The following is a 20,410-nucleotide window of genomic DNA, read 5'->3' as shown; positions in this document are numbered from 1 at the left end:
AGGAAATGTCCTATCAGCACACTTGCTTCTGGTCACCAGAGCTATATGCTCTAGTGATTTCCATTATGTGGGCTACATGGATCCTCTTTTGTTGTGTGCTGACTGTGCACATGCTGTAGATATGGATGGCCCCTGGTTCCAATGGTTGACAGGCATTGCATTGTGCAGTGACTGTTGGCTACTGGTGGGTGGGGCCAGGTCCTAGCATGGCTGGTTGTAAGAGTGTGCACTCTCGCCACATCTTTGCAATGTAGTACTGCAGTAAATTTCATATTAAATTCTTAGGATTGTTTTCTAGGTATAAATTATGTCATCTCTGAGGCAAGATAATTTAACTTAATTAAATTTTACTGTCTGAAACACTGCTGTCAATGGTAATCATTCCTATTCTTTGGATTGCAGCTTAAATATCACCTTTTAAAAAATGTCTTCTCTGATTTCTTATTTCTGTCACAGTATTCTATCTGTTATCATAAAAGCACTGCAGAGAACTACAATTACATTGTTAAATTGTCTCCTTTTTATTGTCTTTATTGTAAGAATATAAGATCCATATGGGAAGAAACTTTCATGTGTTTTTTTTCCTTCTTTTATTGATTACTGTCTCCTGTATTATGACACAGTTGCTAGTAGAAAATAGGTGCCTTAAATTATAAAATAAATAATAATTGGATACAACATTAGATATTATATCTGAAATGTTGATAACATTTCTATAAATTTAATAAAAATCATGACAGGAAAAGTGGAATATTAAATAAAAAGAAAGATAAGCTTGTTATGGTAAGTGGGAAAATACTTGAGGAATTAATTTTCACTGAAACAAAATGGTTTGGCTGCTATTTTATTCTTGGTTTGCAATATTTTGAAAGCAGTTATAAAGTTGTGGGGTTTTTTTTTCATGTTCCATCTTTTTTACCCTAATTCTGTGATGAGGTTTAGTAACCTCTTTACATACTGATGTACTTTTAAAATGTAGTGGAAAATCCCAGTGAATTTAATTAAGTGAGAATCAGTTTTGGACACTTTCCAGTTCTAAGACTTAATGACAAATGAGGTTAGAAGGGATAAAACATCCAGTGATCTTGCCCCTAGTGGGAATATGGCTACTATCCTTTAAAAACTGATACAATTTTTTCAGGAGATCCTTTGCTAGGCTTCAAGCAATGCATAACAAAGAGGAAGAAACAGAATGTATCTCAAACTCTCAAATCAACTAGTCACATCAACAGGATGGATGAGAAAGATTAAACAATTAAATATTTTTCGATTTTGAAGCTTAGGAAATCAAGTTGCTTGAGATGTATTTCCCTCAGAAAATGGCTAGTTACAATCTTGTGTAAATATAGGATTTGCTGATATTTTTGATAAATTATTCAAACATGATATACTTTTGTTTTTTGTAGTCACCAAGTTATTTCTTTTAAATAATCTACAGTGCAAATAAAATGTCTTCTATATATTTAGAAGACTCCATAGAAAGAATAAACACAGTAGAATGAAATAGAATATATCTTCAAGTAATAATTCAGTCTTTTGCCCTCTGTTCTCAAACAGAATGAAAAGAGGATATAGTTATGAATAGTTTAAAAACTCATCCTTCAGATTATGGAACAAGCCTCCACAAGGTGACAATAACAGTACATAGTGGGAACCAGGATTCACAATTGTGTGACTTTCTTTCTCATGTAAGAAATAAATCATTTTGAAATAAATTGAACTTAGGTTCCAATTCTAGTGTTAATCATGTAAAAATGTTTGATCATGCAGAAATGAATGAGATGGTCTGAGTCTCATTTTTTTCAACTATAAAAAGGTGAATACAGTTCCTATGACTGTAAATGTTAAATATGATACATTAAATTCTGAGTACATGATTGGAATTCACCATAAGTGCTTAGAAAAGTTGGGTGATGTAATCAGAACAAAATTTAAGAAGCAAAATGTGGACTACCTAAAAAGAACAAATAGATGGAGGCCAGAATAAAAGTGGAGAGACTGGGCAGGAGGTGATTGGAGTGGGCAAAAAAAGAAGTAGAGGGGTAAGAAATGACCAAATCTGTGATATATTTTGAAAGTAGAGACAGCAGGATGTGTTCAAGGTATTTATTTATTATTTATTTATTTACATATTTATTTATTATTTTATATTATTTATTTATTTTATTATATCTATATATTATATATTGTATAATATATATTAAATATATTAGTATATTATTTATTATTTTTATTATTTATTTATTTATATACACATTTATTATTATGGACATTTTAAATCATGTTTTAGAAATATTAAGTTGAAATATAACCAGAAATGTCCAAAACTGTACATGCGGCTTATACATGTGGAGATAGAGGCTGAAGGTACAAAATTGGACTACTTCAGCAATTAATGGTCAGGGAAAGGAGGAATATCCACCTAAGACAGTCAGAAAAAAGCTTCAGGAGTTCTGAGACAATTCAGGCCACTGACCATCTGTATATATTTTGACCTACTCACACTGGGATGTGTAAAGTAGCTTATGTGGGTGTCAAGTATTACATTTTGGGTAATTATAAATGGTGTACCTCCATGGAATTTCCTTCCCATCTTTTCTTGTTCTTTCACTTTCCCTTAGAAATTCAGCTAAGGCATTAGAGAAGCCTTCTCTGTCTTTAGTTTGACAAATATATTCCTACTTTCTGACTCTTAGCTTTCTGTAAGTGCCCTTATAATGCTATTCATTATGTGGATCTGAAATTGTTTTATTCCTTTAATATATTCTATCACAGAGAGGGAACTATTCCTTATCCAACTTGGTAGCCACAATGTCTACCACACACTGGGCACAAATAGATGCTTCATGCACACTGTTTTAACTGAATGGATAAATAAAAGATAAAACTTATAATGAATGCATTTAAAAGTTTTCTGCCTTGTTTTGTAGGTAAAATGCTTCTAATATGTGAAGTCAGCTCCTGTACTGACTGGATGGAACCAAGGAACAATGTAACTTATTTCATCCTCCTGGGCCTCACACAGAATCCAAAGGAGCAGAAAGTCCTTTTTGTTATGTTCTTGCTCTTCTACATTTTGACCAGGGTGGGCAATCTGCTCATTATTGTGACTATAACTTTCAGTAAGACCCTGAACTCACCAATGTACTTTTTTCTCACTAGCTTGTCATTTACAGATGCCACTTATTCCTCTTCTTTCACCCCCAGATTAATTTCAGACTTGTTCTCTGGAGAAAACACCATATCTTTTGAATCTTGCATGACTCAGCTGTTTACAGAGCATATTTTTGGTGGATCAGAGGTCTTCCTTCTACTGGTGATGGCTTATGACCACTATGTGGCCATCTGTAAGCCCTTGCATTATTTAGTTATCACGAGGCAGAGGGTGTGTGTTGTGCTGCTGGTGGCGTCCTGTGTTAGAGGTTTCCTGCACTCACTTATTCAATTCAGCACTATTTACGGGCTCCCATTTTGTGGCCCCAATGTCATTGATCACTTTATATGTGACATGTACCCCTTATTGAAACTCATCTGCAGTGACACATATGTCATTGGCCTCATAGTAGTGGCCAATGGAGGACTGATGTGCACTATTGTATTTCTGCTCTTACTCATCTCATATGGAGTCATCTTGCACTCTCTAAGGAACCTGAGTCAGGAAGGGAGGCGGAAATCCCTCCAGACCTGTGGTTCCCACATCACTGTGGTTGTCTGCTTTTTTGTTCCCTGTATTTTCATATATGTGAGACCTGCTAAGAATTTCCCCATTGATAAATCATTAAGCATGTTTTTTACAGTCATCACCCCTATGCTGAAACCTTTAATCTACAGTCTAAGAAATTCTGAAATGACTAATGCTATGAAGGAGCTCTGGAGAAAAAAAGCAGAGCAAATATTGAACAAGTGCATTATCCATCACAAATAAATTAATTTAACATTAGGGTCAATCTCTTTGGAATGTAAAAGTCTTCATAAATCTGATGCAAACTTTCCTTTTCTCTAAAGGATTTCTGGTAATTGAAGTAAAAGTTGAACTCTTTGTTCATAAACAATGACAGTTTCCCTGTTAGAATGTTCATTCCATAATGTCTGGTTGATTAGAGAACCTAACAGAGTGGAAAGGGGTGGAATGCATTAACTAGTGAGTCAATAAATGATATGTAATGAGTTAATCAATGAAATTTTTATAGAATTACACTAATTTTAATAAATTTCTGCATTTACTTTTATTACATTCTTAGTTTTATTCTTGTCAGATTCTTATCTTTTATCATAATTCACTTACTATATTAGTTGCAATATTTAATGTGGATACACTATCCTCTTTATTCTACTTCATTTGCTTTACCTATGAAATTTTTAGTTTAATATTCTAATTTTTAAATAAAAGATGTAAGTATGATGGATATAAAATGTTAAAAATAAAATCTAGGCATAATGAAAGATTGTTAAATAAACCTCTTCCACATCCCAAACTATTGTCTCTCATTCTTCCAGATGTAGTTACTCTGTTCTGAGATTCAACTCATAACCTTTGCAAATACAAGCATATATTCATATATTCTTTGTGTTTATGGCTGTGTTTAAATTTTGCATTGCACTGCTTAGCCTTCTGAAGATCTTTACAGACCAGTCTATACTGAGGTAATTAATTCTCAATTTCCTCATACTTTCACTTTGTTATACAGATACACTAAACTGGATGTACCCATGATAGGGAAGAACAACTATGACTTCATAGTGGGTCTGCTATCTTTTACTTTGACCTTTGTGTTCTATTGCTTTTGCTACAAGTTAATCACTAAAGGGGGGTTACCTATAACTTGAAGTATACATAATGAATGGCCCATCCCTGGGATCCCTGCCTCCCATGCTTGAGCATTAACCTAATATATCTTTGTTTAGCTCAAGGAAACATGCTGACCAGGCCCACTAGTGAATGAGTGCAGGAAACAAGAAATTAACACATGCCCTCTGGAGTCTGGCCAGAACCAAGAAATATTTGCAACACCGTATCATCTTTCATGCTTTACTGCCTCACTTCCCCTTTCTGTTCTGTATAGAAACTAGCACACAAGCACAGGCAAGATGGTTCTTTGGGACACTAGTCTACCTTATCTTTGGTCTGCTGGCTCCCCAAGTAAAGTCACTATTCGTTGTCCTAACAACTTGTGTCTCAGTTTATTGGCCAGTTGTGGAGCGAGCAGTACAAATTTAGACTCAATAATAAAAACTCATTTTTTTCATAATCTTAACTAATCATTCACTTCGAGGAACTCATTTTTACAGTTTTGCTTTATTGGTGTGGATTTTCCATTATTACAAATTTCACATACATTTTTGAGGATTCAGAAACCAGTTTCTGGTATAATGGTAAAGAGCATAGTCTTTTTGAGGAAGATTCTTCTGAGATCAAAACTTAGCTTTGCCACTTATTATGTAAACTTTGGCAAAACACAACTTCCTCAAGTTTTGTTAAATGTGGAATGGTGGAGATATTCTCAAGATCAAATGAAACATCTGTATAAGCTTTTAGGCAACTAAATGCTCATAAATGTTAGTTATTGTGAACACTTTATTATTAGATTCTTAAACTATAATAGAACTACTTATTTGCATAGAATCTTAAGCTAATATATATATATACATGTTAGTTTTATAAGTATAAGTAAATATAAATTAATATGTTAATTAGCTTTAGGATGCATAATTTCTCTGTACCTGCCTATAAGAACACTCTGAAAGCTGACAGGCCTTGTAAGCATTTCTTGTGCTGGAATGACCCTCTATTTCCTTGGCCATATTCGAATCTCTTTTTCTTGTTCTCTTAAGGGGATACAACTGTGAGTCTGAGTTTCCTGACAACACCTGTCTGAGGGATCAAAAAACATTATTTTGCTATGAACATGAATACAATATAGCATGCAAGCAGTACATGTATAGAAATATAGGAACTCAAAAAATAGAAAGCTATTTGCTCAGAAGTGGTATAGGGTATGTGTTTTGTTCAGTACCTCATATCACAAAACTGGAAGAAAATTTGGCAAAGAATAAATATTTAATAAGTATTTACTGAATGAACTACCATCATCTCTACTTTACACCCTTAGGAGTAATTGCTTGTGAAAAACAGGGGCACTTGTTAAGTGGAATGCTTCTGAAACTGATGTCATTCCATTGAAGATAATATTTTGAAATGGAGAATTTGAAGTCCATTTGGTATATGTGAATGTTCTCATCTGAAGACACTGAATCATGTTGACTGAAATAAATGCACAACCTAAAAGTTGAGTTTTGTTTTATTCAGTGGACATTTTTGAGGACTTGAATACCTCCAAGCCTGGGATGATAGCCTCTCAGATTGCTCTGAGGGACTACTGGGAAGAGGTAAGGCGGAACCCAGATATACAGGAGTTTTTACAACAAAGATCAGGTAGTTGGAACAATCTTCTCCTGAGTTCTTTGAGCATCTTTATAATCATTACATTGAATCCTTTGTTAAGTCGATTTCTTATCTCCACTTCATTTAGTTCTTCTTCTGGGGTTTTTATTGTGTTCCTTCATTTGGAACACATTCCTCTATTGCCTAATTTTCTGAATTTTATTTCCTTGTATTTGGTGGTTTGGTTAAGTTTCCTAATCTTGAAGAAGCAGTTTTATGTAGAAAATGTCCCATCAGCCATTGAACACTCTCACCGTGTCTTTGCAACATGGTCCTGCTGTTAAAGTTTCTGTTAAATTTTTAGTTTTTTTCCTCAATATAATGTCATCTCTGTAGTGAGATAATTTAACTTAACCAAATTTTACTTAATTTTCCTGTCTGTAACACTGCTTCCAATGGTAGTCATTCCTATTCTTTGGATGTCAGCTTAAACTTCACTTTTTAAGAAACCACTTCCCTGATTATATTTTCCACGGTAGAATTTTCTTTCTTATTTCTGTTGCAGTATTCTATGTGTTGTCATATAAACACTGCATAAGATTACAACTACTTTATTAAAGTGTCTCCTTCTTTATTGCCTGACTCTATTATAAAAATATAAAATTCATGTGGGAAAGAAATTTAATGTTATTTATTCTTTGGGTTTTTTTTTTTTTACTTTTTATTGAGTTATAGTCATTTTACAATGTATCAAATTACAGTGTAGAGCACAATTTTTCAGTTATACATGAACATACATTTATTCATTGTCACTTTTTTCACTGTGAGCTACTGTAAGATTTTGTATGCATTTCCCTGTGCTACACAGTATAATCTTGTTTATCTATTCTACATTTTGAAATCCCAGTCTGTCCCTTCCCACCCCCCTGTATTTATTCTTTGTTTTATTAATTGCTGTGTGTTATTTTTTCTTTGTTTTATTACTTACTGTGTCCTCAATGATAGCACAGTTCCTGGTATAAAATAGGTAGCTTAAATTATAAATACATAATTATTATATATAAAATTATATATTAAATCATAAATGGTGGTAATATTTTTATATATTTCATAAATTTAAATACTGAACAATTTGAATATTAAATTAAAAGAAAGACAAGCTTGTTATAACAAGTGGGGAAATACTTGAGGAATTTATCTTCACTGGAACTAAATGATTTGGCTGATACTTTCTTCTTGGTTCACAATAGTCTGAAAGCAGTTATAAAGCTGTTTTTCCCCCTTTTACATTCTTTTGGACCTTAATTCTGTGATAAGGATTAGTAGTCTCTTTATATACCGATGTACATTTTAAATATAGTGGATAACCCCAGTGAATTTAATTAAGCAAGAATCAGTCTTGGATACTTTCCAATTCTAAGACTTAATGATAAATGAGGTTAGAAGCAATAAAATGTCCAATGATCTTTGCCCCTAGTGGGACAAATAATGATATAATTTTAAGTACTGATAGAACATTTTCAGGTTTGATGTTAAATTTAAAGAAATATATTTAAAAGAAGAAAGAAAAACAGTGCAAGAATGAATCACAGAATCATAAATCAACTAGTCTGGCCACATAAACATGAGAGAATTAAAAGCATTAAACAAGTGAGTGGTATTTTTCTATTTTAAAGCTAGTAGGAAGAGAAGTTACTTGAGATAAATTTCCCTGGGAAATGGCTAGTTAAAATTTTCTAATGTACACATAGGATTTGAAGATTTTTTGTATAAATTCTCTTAACATAGTAAACTTTTTTTTTGGTCAGTACCATGGAATTACTTTAAATAATCAACAGAGAAATGAAAACTTTCTTCTGAATTATCAGTAGCCCATGGAAGAAATGAACATACACTCAAATGAAGTTAAATTCATCCTCAAGTAATAATGCAGCCTATTGCCCTTGGTTTTCATATTGGATGAAACAGCAATTCCAAGTCTTTATGAATAACTTGAAAAGCCATCCTTCAGATTGTGAACAAGCCTCCACAAGGTGAGAATAACAGTAAATAGTGAAAACCAGGCTACAGAATGTTGTGACTTTATTATGTAATGAATTTAATCATTTTGAAAAAATTCAAACTTAGATGCCAAGTCTAGTTTTCTCACTTAAATATGTGTGACCTTGGGAAAATTAATGAGATGATCTGAGTCTCAGTTATTTCAAATAAAATTGGAGATTACAATTCTTGCTACTGTACATATTAAATATGATACATAAACAATTATTCCTTGATTAGAACTCACCATGGATTGTTCAACATTTGAGTGATATGATCAGAGCAATATTTAAAGAGATTCACTCAGGCTGCTTCAAGAGAACAAATTGTTGGAGGCCAGGATAAAAGTGGAGAGACTTGGCGGTAGGCTACTGCAGTGAATCAGGAAGGAAGCATGGGAAAGGGAATGATGAGGCATGTGATATGCACAGTAGAGACAACAAGATTTGTTAAAGGTATGAATAAGTAATGTAACATCAATAAGGGAGTGAAAAACATGGTAAGGTTTTTTATCTGAGCAATTACATTGAAAGTGATAGACTTTAATAAGATAGGAAACACTTTTTTAAACTGAGAAATTTTTTAAATTTTGTTTTATATATACTAAATTGATATCCAACTGGAGAAATCCAAAATTGGAGACATTGCATACACACTTTGGAAAATAAAGGTAGAGATAAGATTCAGAGACATGAAGTTTGACTACCTGATTATTTATTGGTCTTGAAATGGAGGAATACCTAACTAAAGCCCCTAAGAAGAAAGTCTCAGTGAGTTCTGAGACAATCCAGGGCAGTAAACTTCTATTCAAAGCTTGATCTACTCACACTGAATATGCAAATTAGTTGATGTGGGAGTCAAGTATCATAGCTTTGTGAATTTATAAATGATATATTTTTTCTTAGAATTCCCCTTCCATTTTTCTTGTTCTTTTACTTTTCCTTTAAAGCTCAGCTAAAATGTTGCTTCTTACAGAATGCCTTCTCTTATTCTAGTCTGATTGATATATTCCTATAGTGTGACTCTTAGCTTTGTCTGAAATTCTTGTAATGACACTTATTATGAGTCTGGAATTGTTTGACCCCTTGTTGTGTGTCATATCACTGAGGATAGGGAACTATGCCTTATCCAGCTTGGTGCTAGTACTCACAATGTCTCTGACATGCTGGACACAAATAGATACTTCATACACATTGTTTTAATTGAATAGCTAAATAAAATGTTTACTTTATAATGTATTTAAACATTTTCCCTTTGTTTTGTAGATAAAAATGCTTCTAATATGTGAAGTCAGCTCCTGTACAGACAAGATGGAACCAAGGAACATTGTAACTTATTTCATCCTCCTGGGCCTCACACAGAATCCAAAGGAGAAGAAAGTCCTTTTTGTTATGTTCTTGCTCTTCTACATTTTGACATTTGTGGGCAACCTTCTCATTATTGTGACTATAACTATTAGTAAGACTCTGAACTCGCCAATGTACTTTTTTCTTGCTAGCTTATCATTTATGAATCTAATTTATTCCTCTTCTATTTCCCCCAGATTAATTTCAGACTTGTTCTTTGGGGAAAACACCATATCTTTTGAATCTTGCATGGCTCAGCTGTTTACAGAGCACTTTTTTGGTGGATCAGAGATTGTTATTTTGTTGGTGATGGCCTAGGACCGCTACGTGGCCATCTGTAAGCCCTTGCATTATTTGATTGTCATGAGGCAAAGGGTGTGTGTTGTGCTGCTGGTGGTGTCCTGTGTTGGAGGTTTTCTGCACTCAGTAATTCAACTTGACACTATTTATGGGCTCCCATTTTGTGGTCCCAATGTCATTGATCACTTTATGTGTGACATGTACCCCTTATTGAAACTCATCTGTACTGACACCTATGTCATTGGCATCTTAGTGGTGGTCAATGGAGGACTGAGCTCTGCTGCTGTTTTTCTACTCTTACTCATCTCTTATGGAGTCATCTTGCACTCTGTAAAGAATGTTAGTCAGGAAGGGAGGCGGAAAGCCCTCCAGACCTGTGGTTCCCACATCACTGTAGTTTTCTGCTTTTTCGTTCCCTGTATTTTCATGTATGCAAGACCTGCTAAGACCTTCCCCTTTGACAAATCACTGAGTGTGTTTTATACAGTCATCACCCCTATGCTGAACCCACTAATCTACAGTTTAAGGAATTCTGAGATGACTGATGCTAAGAAGAAGCTCTGGAGAAAAAAAAGGCAGATAAAGTATTAAATAGGTGCTTTATCCATAAAGAAAGTAATTTAGCATCAGGGCCAAACTCCCAGAATGTAAAAGTCTTCATAAATCTGCATCAAACTTTCTTTTTCTCTAAAGGATTAATGGTAATTATAATTAAAAATGAACTGTGTGTTTGTGCTATTAATAAAAATTCCTTGCTAGACTATAAACTATATGATGTCTGGTTTTTCACTTCCCCTAAAAAGTTGGAATTGGAATGCATTTCTAGTAAGGAGGCAATAAGTAGTACATAACTTATTACTCAATAAAATTTTATAGAATTGCCTTAATTTTTACTTAGTTTCTGCATTTTTATTACTTTTTCATCCTTAATTTTATTTTCTGTCTAATTCCCTTTTCTATCATTATTCTTTTTATTGTACCAGTTAAAATATTTAATGTTGGATAGACTGTCCTACTTATTCATTTTCATTTCCTTACATATGAATATTTTAGTGTAATATTTTAATTTTTTAAATAAATTTGTAAGTATGATGCAGAATAATATGTATTAGAAGTAGAATTTATGCAAAATTAAATATTGTAGAATAAACATCCTACCCACCCCATACCAGTGCCTCCCAGTCTTTTCAGTCATAGTCACCGTGCTGTGCTTGTAAGGTTCTTGAAGTAATTATCCTCGCAAATTTTCATATATGTAATGTTTATGTTTCAAGTGTGTAAATTTTGCAGCTTACTAATCTGCCTTCTGAAAATCTTTACATACCAGTTTATATAAACCTAAAACATTCTGTTTCCTCAAAATGCTGTACTTTATAAAAGATACACAAAAGTTGATATATCTGTTCTCCACATCTTTTTCTGTCTTTTTTATGTTAAATAGTTCTGCAATGAAATATTTTTAAAATTTTGTTAGTATGAGCTCGAGAGATGAAATTGTTGAGTCAGTCTGGTACATGTATTTATAATGTTGATGTAGAGGTAAAAGTGTTGAGTCAATTGTTATGTGATTTACAATGTTGATGGCCAAAATGCCATCCATAAGCTTGTACCAAACTCACTACTCCCTTATTCTGGAAAATATCTGTTTTGTGGCATTATCAAACAACCAGTTCTGGATACACATGTGTGGTATTTGAATAATCTAAATGAAGAAATATTGTTTCATTTACATACTTTAATTATAAATAAATATAATTGAACTTGGGCATCTATTCACATGTTTAAAGTGATTTGCATTACTTTCTCATGAATTGCTTATTAATTAATTTTACATTTTATTTGATTGCTGATACTTTTATACTGATTTTTATGATTTAATCATATGCTGAGGAACCTATCCCATTTCCCATGTATATGAAGTAATTACTCATCCAATTTGTGATTTGCCTCAGAGGTTTTTGTACTGTGCAGAATATTTTTGTCCATATAGAAATATTTTTACTTTTAAGTAATGAAATCTATCAATATTTCCTTTGCATATTATATCTTACTTAGAATTTTCTTATTTCAGTGCTATCTAATTATTTTTCCACATTTTCCAACATTTAATTTTGTAAGTCTTTTTGTTGTATTATGCTTTATGTTTATATTCTTATACCATCTACACATTATCTTGATGTAAGAAGTTCATTAGCTATCACATTTCAATTACTTTTTAAGATGGCCATTTTTGTAGAAGCATAATAATTTTCCCCACAATTTTGATAATCCAACTATTAATTCTAAAATATGCCATGTGATTGGATCCAATTCAGACCTCTATTATCTTCCATTAATCTCTGTATTAATGTGTCATTCAACACAGGATGTAATTGTATTTATTTAAAATACACTTTGATATCTCATAAGCCAAGGACTCCTTTATTACAATTACTTATTAGAACTATGTCTATTCTTGCATAATTAAATTTGAAAGTAAATTAGTCTAGTAAAAATCAAGTTTAGTCAGTATTTGCAATAAGTTTTGATTTTGAAAGAGTTTATATCTTTAGAGAATTGAGAATTTTTATCCACAAACTGGGTGGGTCTTTCCACTTAACAAGTCTTCATTTATGTTCATATACATCTAGTATGTTTCTTTGTAACAAGTCATTTTGATTTTTTTTTTTGCTGCTATTATGAATAGAATCTTGTCTTATATTTTCCAAGTGTCTGTTTCAATGTTGGAAGTATTTTTGTTTTCCATTTTTACATAATATTTAATATTTGTAGTACATCCTTCATCCTTTTTAGTCTGTTTTATATGTTTTGACAAAATGCATATAATTGTATAACCACTATCACAATCATTATACAGAATATTTCATCACCAATAATATCTCCTCATGTCCTTTTGTAACCACCTCCTCCCTTCACCTCCAGGTCCTCGCAAACACTGATCCATTTATATTCCTATAGCTTTGTTTTTTCCAGATAGTCATATAAATTATATCATATAGTATGTATTCTTTCTTTCTCCCAGCTTTATTGATGCATAGGTGACAAATTAAAATTATATATATTTAAGATGTACAATGTGATGATTTGATATACAAATAGATCAAGAAATGATAACCACAATCAACCTAAATAACACACCCATCACCTCACATAATTATCATTTTGATATTTTGGGTTAGACTCCCTTGAAATCTACTCTCTTAGCAGAATTCAAGTATACAGTATTCAAGTATACTGTATTATCTTTTGGTAAGACTCCCTTGAAATCTACTCTCTTAGCAGAATTCAAGTATACAGTATTCAAGTATACTGTATTATCAACTGTAGCCACCTTGCTGTATATTAGATTCCTCAGAACTTATTCATCTTGTAACTGGAAGTTTGTACCCTTTAAGCAACATCTCCCCATTTATCCCACCCTCCAGCCCCTGGCAATCCACATTCTACTTACTATCTGTTTCCATGAGTATGACTATTTCAGATTGCACATGTAAATGAAATAATACAATATTTGTCTTTCTGTATCTGATTTATTTCACTTGTGTCCTCAGTGTTCTTCCATATTTCCAAGGTAGGATTTCTTTCTTTCTGTGACTGAATAGTGTTCCATTTTTAATATATTCCATTTCTTTGCCCATTGATTTGTTGAAAGGCACTTAAGTTGTTTTCATATCTTGGATTTTGTGAAAATTCTTCAACTTTCTTGGGAGTGTAGGTATTTCTCTGAGGTATTCATATCATTTGCTTTGCGTATATAACCAGAAGGGGGATTGCTGGATAATATGGTAGTTCTCTTTTTAATTATCTTAGGGATGTCTGTATTCTTTTCCATAGTAGTAGCATCAAGTTATAGTCCCACTAACAATTAGTACAAGCATTCTAAATTTTGTACATCTTCATCAACATTCCCTTTTTATGAAGGCCACATGGCATGAAATTAGAAAGCAACCACATAAAGAAAAATAAGAAAAAGATGACTGCATGGACACTAAACAACATGGTACTAAAAAACCAATGGGGTCAATAATGAAATCAAAGAATAAATTTAAATATACCTTAGGACAGTTTAATTAGGTCCCATTTGTTTATTCTTACTTTTATTTCTATTGCTTGGGTAGACTTCCTAGAACATTTTTGAGATGTATGTCAGATAATATTTTGCCTATGTTTTCTTCTAGGAGGTTTATTGTATCTTGTCTAATGTTGAAGTCTTTGATCCCTTTTGAGTTGCTTTTTGTGTATGGTGTACGAGAGTGTTCTAGCTTCATTGATTTTCATGCTGCTGTTCAGTTTTCCCAAAACAATTTGCTGAAGAGACTGTCTTTATTGCATTGCATATTCTTGTCTCCTTTGCTGAAGATTAGTTGACCAAAAGTTTGTGGGTTCATTTCTGGGCTCTCTATTCTTTTCCATTGGTCCATATGTCTGTTCTTGTACCAATATCATGCTGTCTTGATGACTGTAGCTCTATAGTATTGTCTGAAGTCTGCGAGAGTTATTCCTCCATTCTTTCTTTTTCTTCAGTAATTCTTTGGCAATTCTAGGTCTTTGTTGTTCCATACAAATTTTATTATGATTTGTTCTAGTTCTGTGAAATATGTCCTGGTAATTTGACAGGGATTGCATTAAATCTGTAGATTGCCTTGGGCAGTGTGACCATTTTAACAATATAGATTCTTCCAATCCAGGAGCATGAGATATCTTTTCATTTTTTAAAGTGTTCTTTAATTTACTTCATCAATGGTTTGTAGTTCTCTATATATAAGTCTTTCACCTCCTTGGTTATATTTAATCCTAGGTATTTTATTACTTTGGGTGCTATTTTAAAATGGATTGTTTCTTTACTTTCTTTTTCTGTTGATTCATCATTAGTGTAAAGAAATGCAACTGATTTTTGAACATTAATCTTGTAACCTGCTACCTTGCTGAATTCATTGGTTAGTTCTAGTAGTTTTTGTGTGGACCTTTTAGGGTTTTCTATATATAGTATCTTGTCATCAGCATATAGTGACACTTTTACCTCTTCTTTTCCAATATGGATCCCTTTTTTTCTCTCTTGTGCCTGATTGCTTTGTCTAGGACTTCCAAGACTATGTTGAATAGGAGTGGTGATAGTGGGCATCCTTGTCTTGTCCCAGATTTTAGTGGGAAGCTTTTGAGGTTTTCACCATTGAGTACTATGTTGGCTGTAGGCTTGTCATATGTAGCTTTTATTATGTTGAGATATGTTCCCCCTATACTCACTTTGGTGAGAGTTGTTGAATTTTGTCATAGGTTTCTGCACAGCAAAGGAAACCATAAGTAAAACAAAACAACAATGTACAGAATGGGAGAAAATTTTTGCAAATGATGAAATCGACAAAGGCTTGATCTCCAGAATATATAAGCAGCTCATACAACATAATAAGAAGAAAACAAACAACCCAATCCAATAATGGGCAGAAGACCTAAACAAGCAATTCTCCAAGGAAGACATACAAATGATCAATAGACACATGAAAAAATGCTCAGTATCACTAATTATCAGAGAAATGCAAGTCAAAACTATGATGAGGTATCACCTCACACCAGCCATAATTGCTATCATATAGAAGTCCACAAATGACAAATGCTGGAGAGGCTGTGGAGAAAAGGGAACCCTCCTACAACGCTGGTGGGTATGCAGTTTGGTGTAGCCACTGTGGAAAACAGTATGGAGATTCCTCAAAAGACTAGGAATAGTCTTACCATATGACCCAGTAATCCCACTCCTGGTTATATATCCAGAAGGAACCCTACTTCAGGATGACACCTGCACCCCAATGTTCATAGCAGCAATATTTACAATAGCCAAGACATGGAAACAGCCCTAGTGTCCAACAACAGATGACTGTATAAAGAAGAAGTGGTATATTTATACAATGGAATAGTATTCAGCTGTAAAAACTGACAACATAATGCCATTTGCAGCAACATGGATGTCCCTGGAGAATATCATTCTAAGTGAAGTAAGCCAGAAAGGGAAAGAAAAACACCATTTGAGATCACTCATATGTGGAATCTAAAAAAATTAAAAAGAACACAAATACAAAACAGAAACAGACTCATAGACATAGAACACAAACTTGTGGTTGCCAAGGGGTTGGGGGGTGGGAAGGGACAGATGGGGATTTGAAAATTTATAGATACTGACAGGCATATGTAGAATAGATAAGCAAGATTATACTGTATAGCACAGTGAAATATATACAAGATCTTGTGGTAGCTCACAGCAAAAAAAAAATGTGGCAAAGAATATATGTATGTTCAAGTATAATTGAAAAATTGTGCTCTACACTGGAATTTGACACAACATTGTAAAATGAGTATAACTCAATAAAAAATGTAAAATAAATAAATAAATAATTTAAAAAGAAGAAGAAGAAATAGATCATTTGAAAAGACAAATCACTAGAAGTGAAATACAATCAGCAATAAAAAAAACTCCCTGCAAGTAAAAGTCCAGGACCAGATGGCTGCACTGGGAAGTTCTATCAAACATACAAAGAAAAGCTCATATCAATCCTTCTGATACTCTTCCAAAGATTGAAGAGGAGGGAACACTCCTAAAACCATTCTATGAAGCCACCATCACCCTGATACAAAGCCAGATAAAGATGGTACCAAAAAAGAAAATTATAGACCAATATCATAGATGATCATAAATGCAAAAATCCTCAAAAGAAATATTAGCAAACGGACTCCAACAACATATGAAAAAGAAATATTAGCAAACAGACTCCAACAACATATGAAAAAGATTATACACTATGATCAATTTCAGTTCATTCCAGAGACCCAAGGATTCAACATATGCAGATCAATCAGTGTGATACACCACATCAACAAAAGAAAGGACAAAAATCACGTGATCATCTCAATAGCTGCTGAAAAAGCATTTGATAAAATTCAATACCTATTTATGGTAAAAACTCTTACAAAAGTGGATATAGAGGTAACATATCTAAATATAACAAACGCTATATATGACAACCTTACAGCCAATGTAATACTCAGCAGTCAGATGCTGAAAGACTTCCTGCCAAAATCCGAAACAGGAAAAGAATGCCCACTCTCACCTCTTCTATTCAACCTATTATTATGAGTCCTAGCCATGGTGATCAGGCAAGAAGAAGAAGTAAAATGGATCCAGATTGGAAGAGAAGAGGTTAAACTGTCACTATATGTGAATGACAGGATGCTATATACATAAAACCCTAAAATCTCCACACAAAAACTAGAGCTGATAAAAGAATTCAGCGAGGTGACAGGATATAAGATTAACATATAGAAATCAGTTGCATTTCTTTACACTAACAATGAAGTAAATAAAAAGAAAGTAAATAAACAATTTCTTTTAAAATCTCATCCAAAAAATTATAAAATACTTAGGAATAAATCTGATCAAGGAGGTGAAAGAATTGTACATGTAGAAGTTCAAAACATTGATTAAGGAAATTAAAGATAACTTAAGCAATGGAAAGATATCCCATGCTCTTGCACTGGAAGAATTGATTATGTTCAAATGGTCATACTGCCCAAAGCAATCTACAGGCTTAATGTGATCCCTGTAAAATTACCTAGAGGTTTTTCATGGAACAAGAGCAAGTAACCCAAACTTTATATGGAATCACAAAAGACCCAGAATTGCCAAACCAATACTGAAGAAAAGGAATGAATCTTGATGAATAATCCTCCCAGACATTAAACAATACTACAGAGCTACTGTAATTCAAATGGTATAGTATTAGCACAAAAACAGATACATGGATCAATGGAACAGAATAGAGAGCCCAGAAATAAACCCACAGACTTATGGTCATTTAATCTTTGGAAAAGGAAGCAAAAATACACAATAGAGTAATGGCAGTCTCTTCAGCAAGTGGTTTTGGGAAAACTAGACAACCACATGTAAATCAATAAATTAGGACTGTCCCTCACACTACACTCAAAAATAAACTCAAAATGGCTTTAAGACTTAATCATAAGACAAGACATTATACAACTCTTAGAAGAAAACATAGACAAAACATTTTCTGACATAAATCTTAGCAATGTTCTCCTAGGGCAATCTACCCAGTCAACAGAAATAAAAGCAAAAATAAACAAATGAGATCTAATTAATTAAACTTATAAGCTTTGCACAGCAAAGGAAACCATAAGCAAAACAAAATGACAGCCTATGAAATGAGAGAAAATATTTGCAATGATGCAAATGAAAAAGATTTAATTTCCAGAAGATGCAAACAGCTCATACAACTTAATAACAAAACAAACAAGCAAACAGACAACCCAATCCTACAATGGGCAGAAGACCTAAACAAGCAATTTTCCAATGAAGATGTACAAAGGGCAAATAGGCACATGAAAAAATACTCAGTATCACTAATTATCAGAGAAATGCAAGTCAAAACAATGAGCTATCAACTCACATCAGTCAGAATGGCCATCATTCAAAAATCCACAAAGAATAAATGCTGGAGAGGGTGTGGAGGAAAAGGAACCCTCCTACATTCTTGTTAGGAATGTAGTTTAGTGCAACCATTATGGAAAAAAGTATGGAGATTGCTCATAATAATGAAAATTGACTTAGCATATGATCTACCAATTCCACTCCTGAGCATACGTCCAGAGGGAACTGTAACTGAAAAAGATAGATGCATCCCAATATTCATAGCAGTGGTATTTACAATAGCCAAGAATGGAAACAATCTAAATGTCCATTGACAGAAAACTGGACAAAGAAGTTGTGGTGTATTTGTACAACAGGATAGTACTCAGTGATAAAAAATCATTAAAATAATGCCATTTGCAGCAACATAGATGGACCTGGTGATTATCATTCTAAGTGAAGTAAGCCTGAAAGAGAAAGAAAAATACCATATGGTATCACTCATATGTGTAATCTAAAAAAAAAAAAAAAAGAAAAGAAAAGACAAATGAAATTATTTACAAAAGAGATGCAGAATCTCAGACATAGAAAACAAATCTATGGTTACTAGGGGGTAATGGATGTGGGAAGGGATAAACCGAGGGTTTGAAATTTGCAAATACTAACTACTGTATATAAAATAGATAAACAACAGGTTTCTTCTGTATAGCACAGAGAACTATACTTAATATTTTGTAATAAACTATAATGAGAAAGAATGTGAAAACAACTATGTGTATGTATATGTATGACTGAGAAATTATGCTGCACACCAGAAATTCACATAATTTTGTAAACTGACTATACTACAATACAAATAAAATAAAATAAAATAAAATTAGTGTTATTTACTCTTTTCACGTGATTATGGCTGTGCTCTATCTCCCTTGGGATTGTTACTTCCCTCTTCTCTATTCTGTTTTTTCAGTTTCCTTCACTCTCCTCTCAGGCTTGGATCATAAGCTCCAGAGATCTCTCTGCTGGAATTTAATATTTATTTTTTTAGGGTTATTTGAAATTTGTGTATTCTCAGCATCTCTGTTATGCTGCATGTGTGAGTTATGTGTGATTTTATGTGCCTATTCTATTGCATTGTATGTTGTATTAGATCATGTGTACAGATATTCAGATTTAAGGACCTGCCATAGCTATATTAAAGACCTCCGGAATTAGTTTCTATATTTTCCTTCTTATATTACTTTATAATTGTCTCTTTCAAATTATAAGTCCTTATAACCTGTTTTTGCATTTCTTTTTAAGAAAAATTATTTCCTCTTGGACAAAAGTTCTGAGTTGGAATTTTGTATAGATGCTATCTGAGTCAAATTGAAACACTTAGTAAATTGCTTAGGGAAAATCTCACTGAGTATATCTGCCATACACAAAGACAATCTTTTTAATTCATTCCAGTGCCACTTTGAATTTGAGAATTTCAAATATATACTAATTAACTGAAAATAAAGGATTCTTGTTCAAGCAACCTATGTCTTTGCTATTAATAAGTGATTTATTCTTTGATATTAGAGTGCTATTTTTCCACTTAATTCCCCTAAAGTGATTGGCAGGAGAAGCCTCTGAGAATATACAATGTACTGAAAGGATCTTATGGAAGACCTCAGTTCTCTAGAGCATGATTCCTCAGTGAATTTAATCTTAAACAAGAAGCTTTGGGAGCAAACTCTTTTAACAACTCTGAAGTGATTTATTGTTCATTGTTGATTAAGTGCCCAACCACATCTTCCCTTACCTGGGAGATTTCTCTTTGGGTATTAATGTTACTGTCAAGGTGTAAGTGATACGCCATTACCTTAGTAGATAAAAACCATATTAAAATAGTCATATAAATGCTTTTTTAAAAAATCCAAAATAAAGCCCATTTTAAACAAGCTTTCT

General features: G+C 33.0%; 1 protein-coding gene and 1 pseudogene across 1 annotated transcript; both read left to right on the top strand.

Moving 5' to 3' along the window:
* The first annotated feature begins 2,974 nt into the window (after positions 1 to 2,974).
* Positions 2,975 to 4,531, top strand: LOC116278461 (olfactory receptor 4A47-like). Its single transcript, XM_072952040.1, has 2 exons — positions 2,975 to 3,882; positions 4,477 to 4,531. The coding sequence occupies exons 1-2, from the start codon at positions 2,975 to 2,977 to the stop codon at positions 4,529 to 4,531; spliced, it is 963 nt and encodes a 320-aa protein (XP_072808141.1).
* Positions 4,532 to 9,732: 5,201 nt separating this feature from the next.
* LOC102540805 (olfactory receptor 4A47-like) lies at positions 9,733 to 19,837 on the top strand (annotated as a pseudogene).
* The last annotated feature ends 573 nt before the right edge of the window (positions 19,838 to 20,410 follow it).

This window comes from Vicugna pacos, chromosome 30 (genome assembly GCF_048564905.1).
Source record: "Vicugna pacos chromosome 30, VicPac4, whole genome shotgun sequence".
Taxonomy (NCBI): Eukaryota; Metazoa; Chordata; class Mammalia; order Artiodactyla; family Camelidae; genus Vicugna; species Vicugna pacos.
This window is presented reverse-complemented; position numbering and strand designations above follow the sequence as displayed.

What these genes read in the sequence shown, in the direction of transcription:
- LOC116278461 (XM_072952040.1), top strand. Translation starts at nt 2,975, where the DNA reads ATGGAACCAAGGAACAATGTAACTTATTTCATCCTCCTGGGCCTCACA. An exon ending in AAGGAGCTCTGGAGAAAAAA is followed by an intron (nt 3,883 to 4,476) that starts AGCAGAGCAAAT and finishes CACATCCCAAAC; the next exon opens with TATTGTCTCTCATTCTTCCA.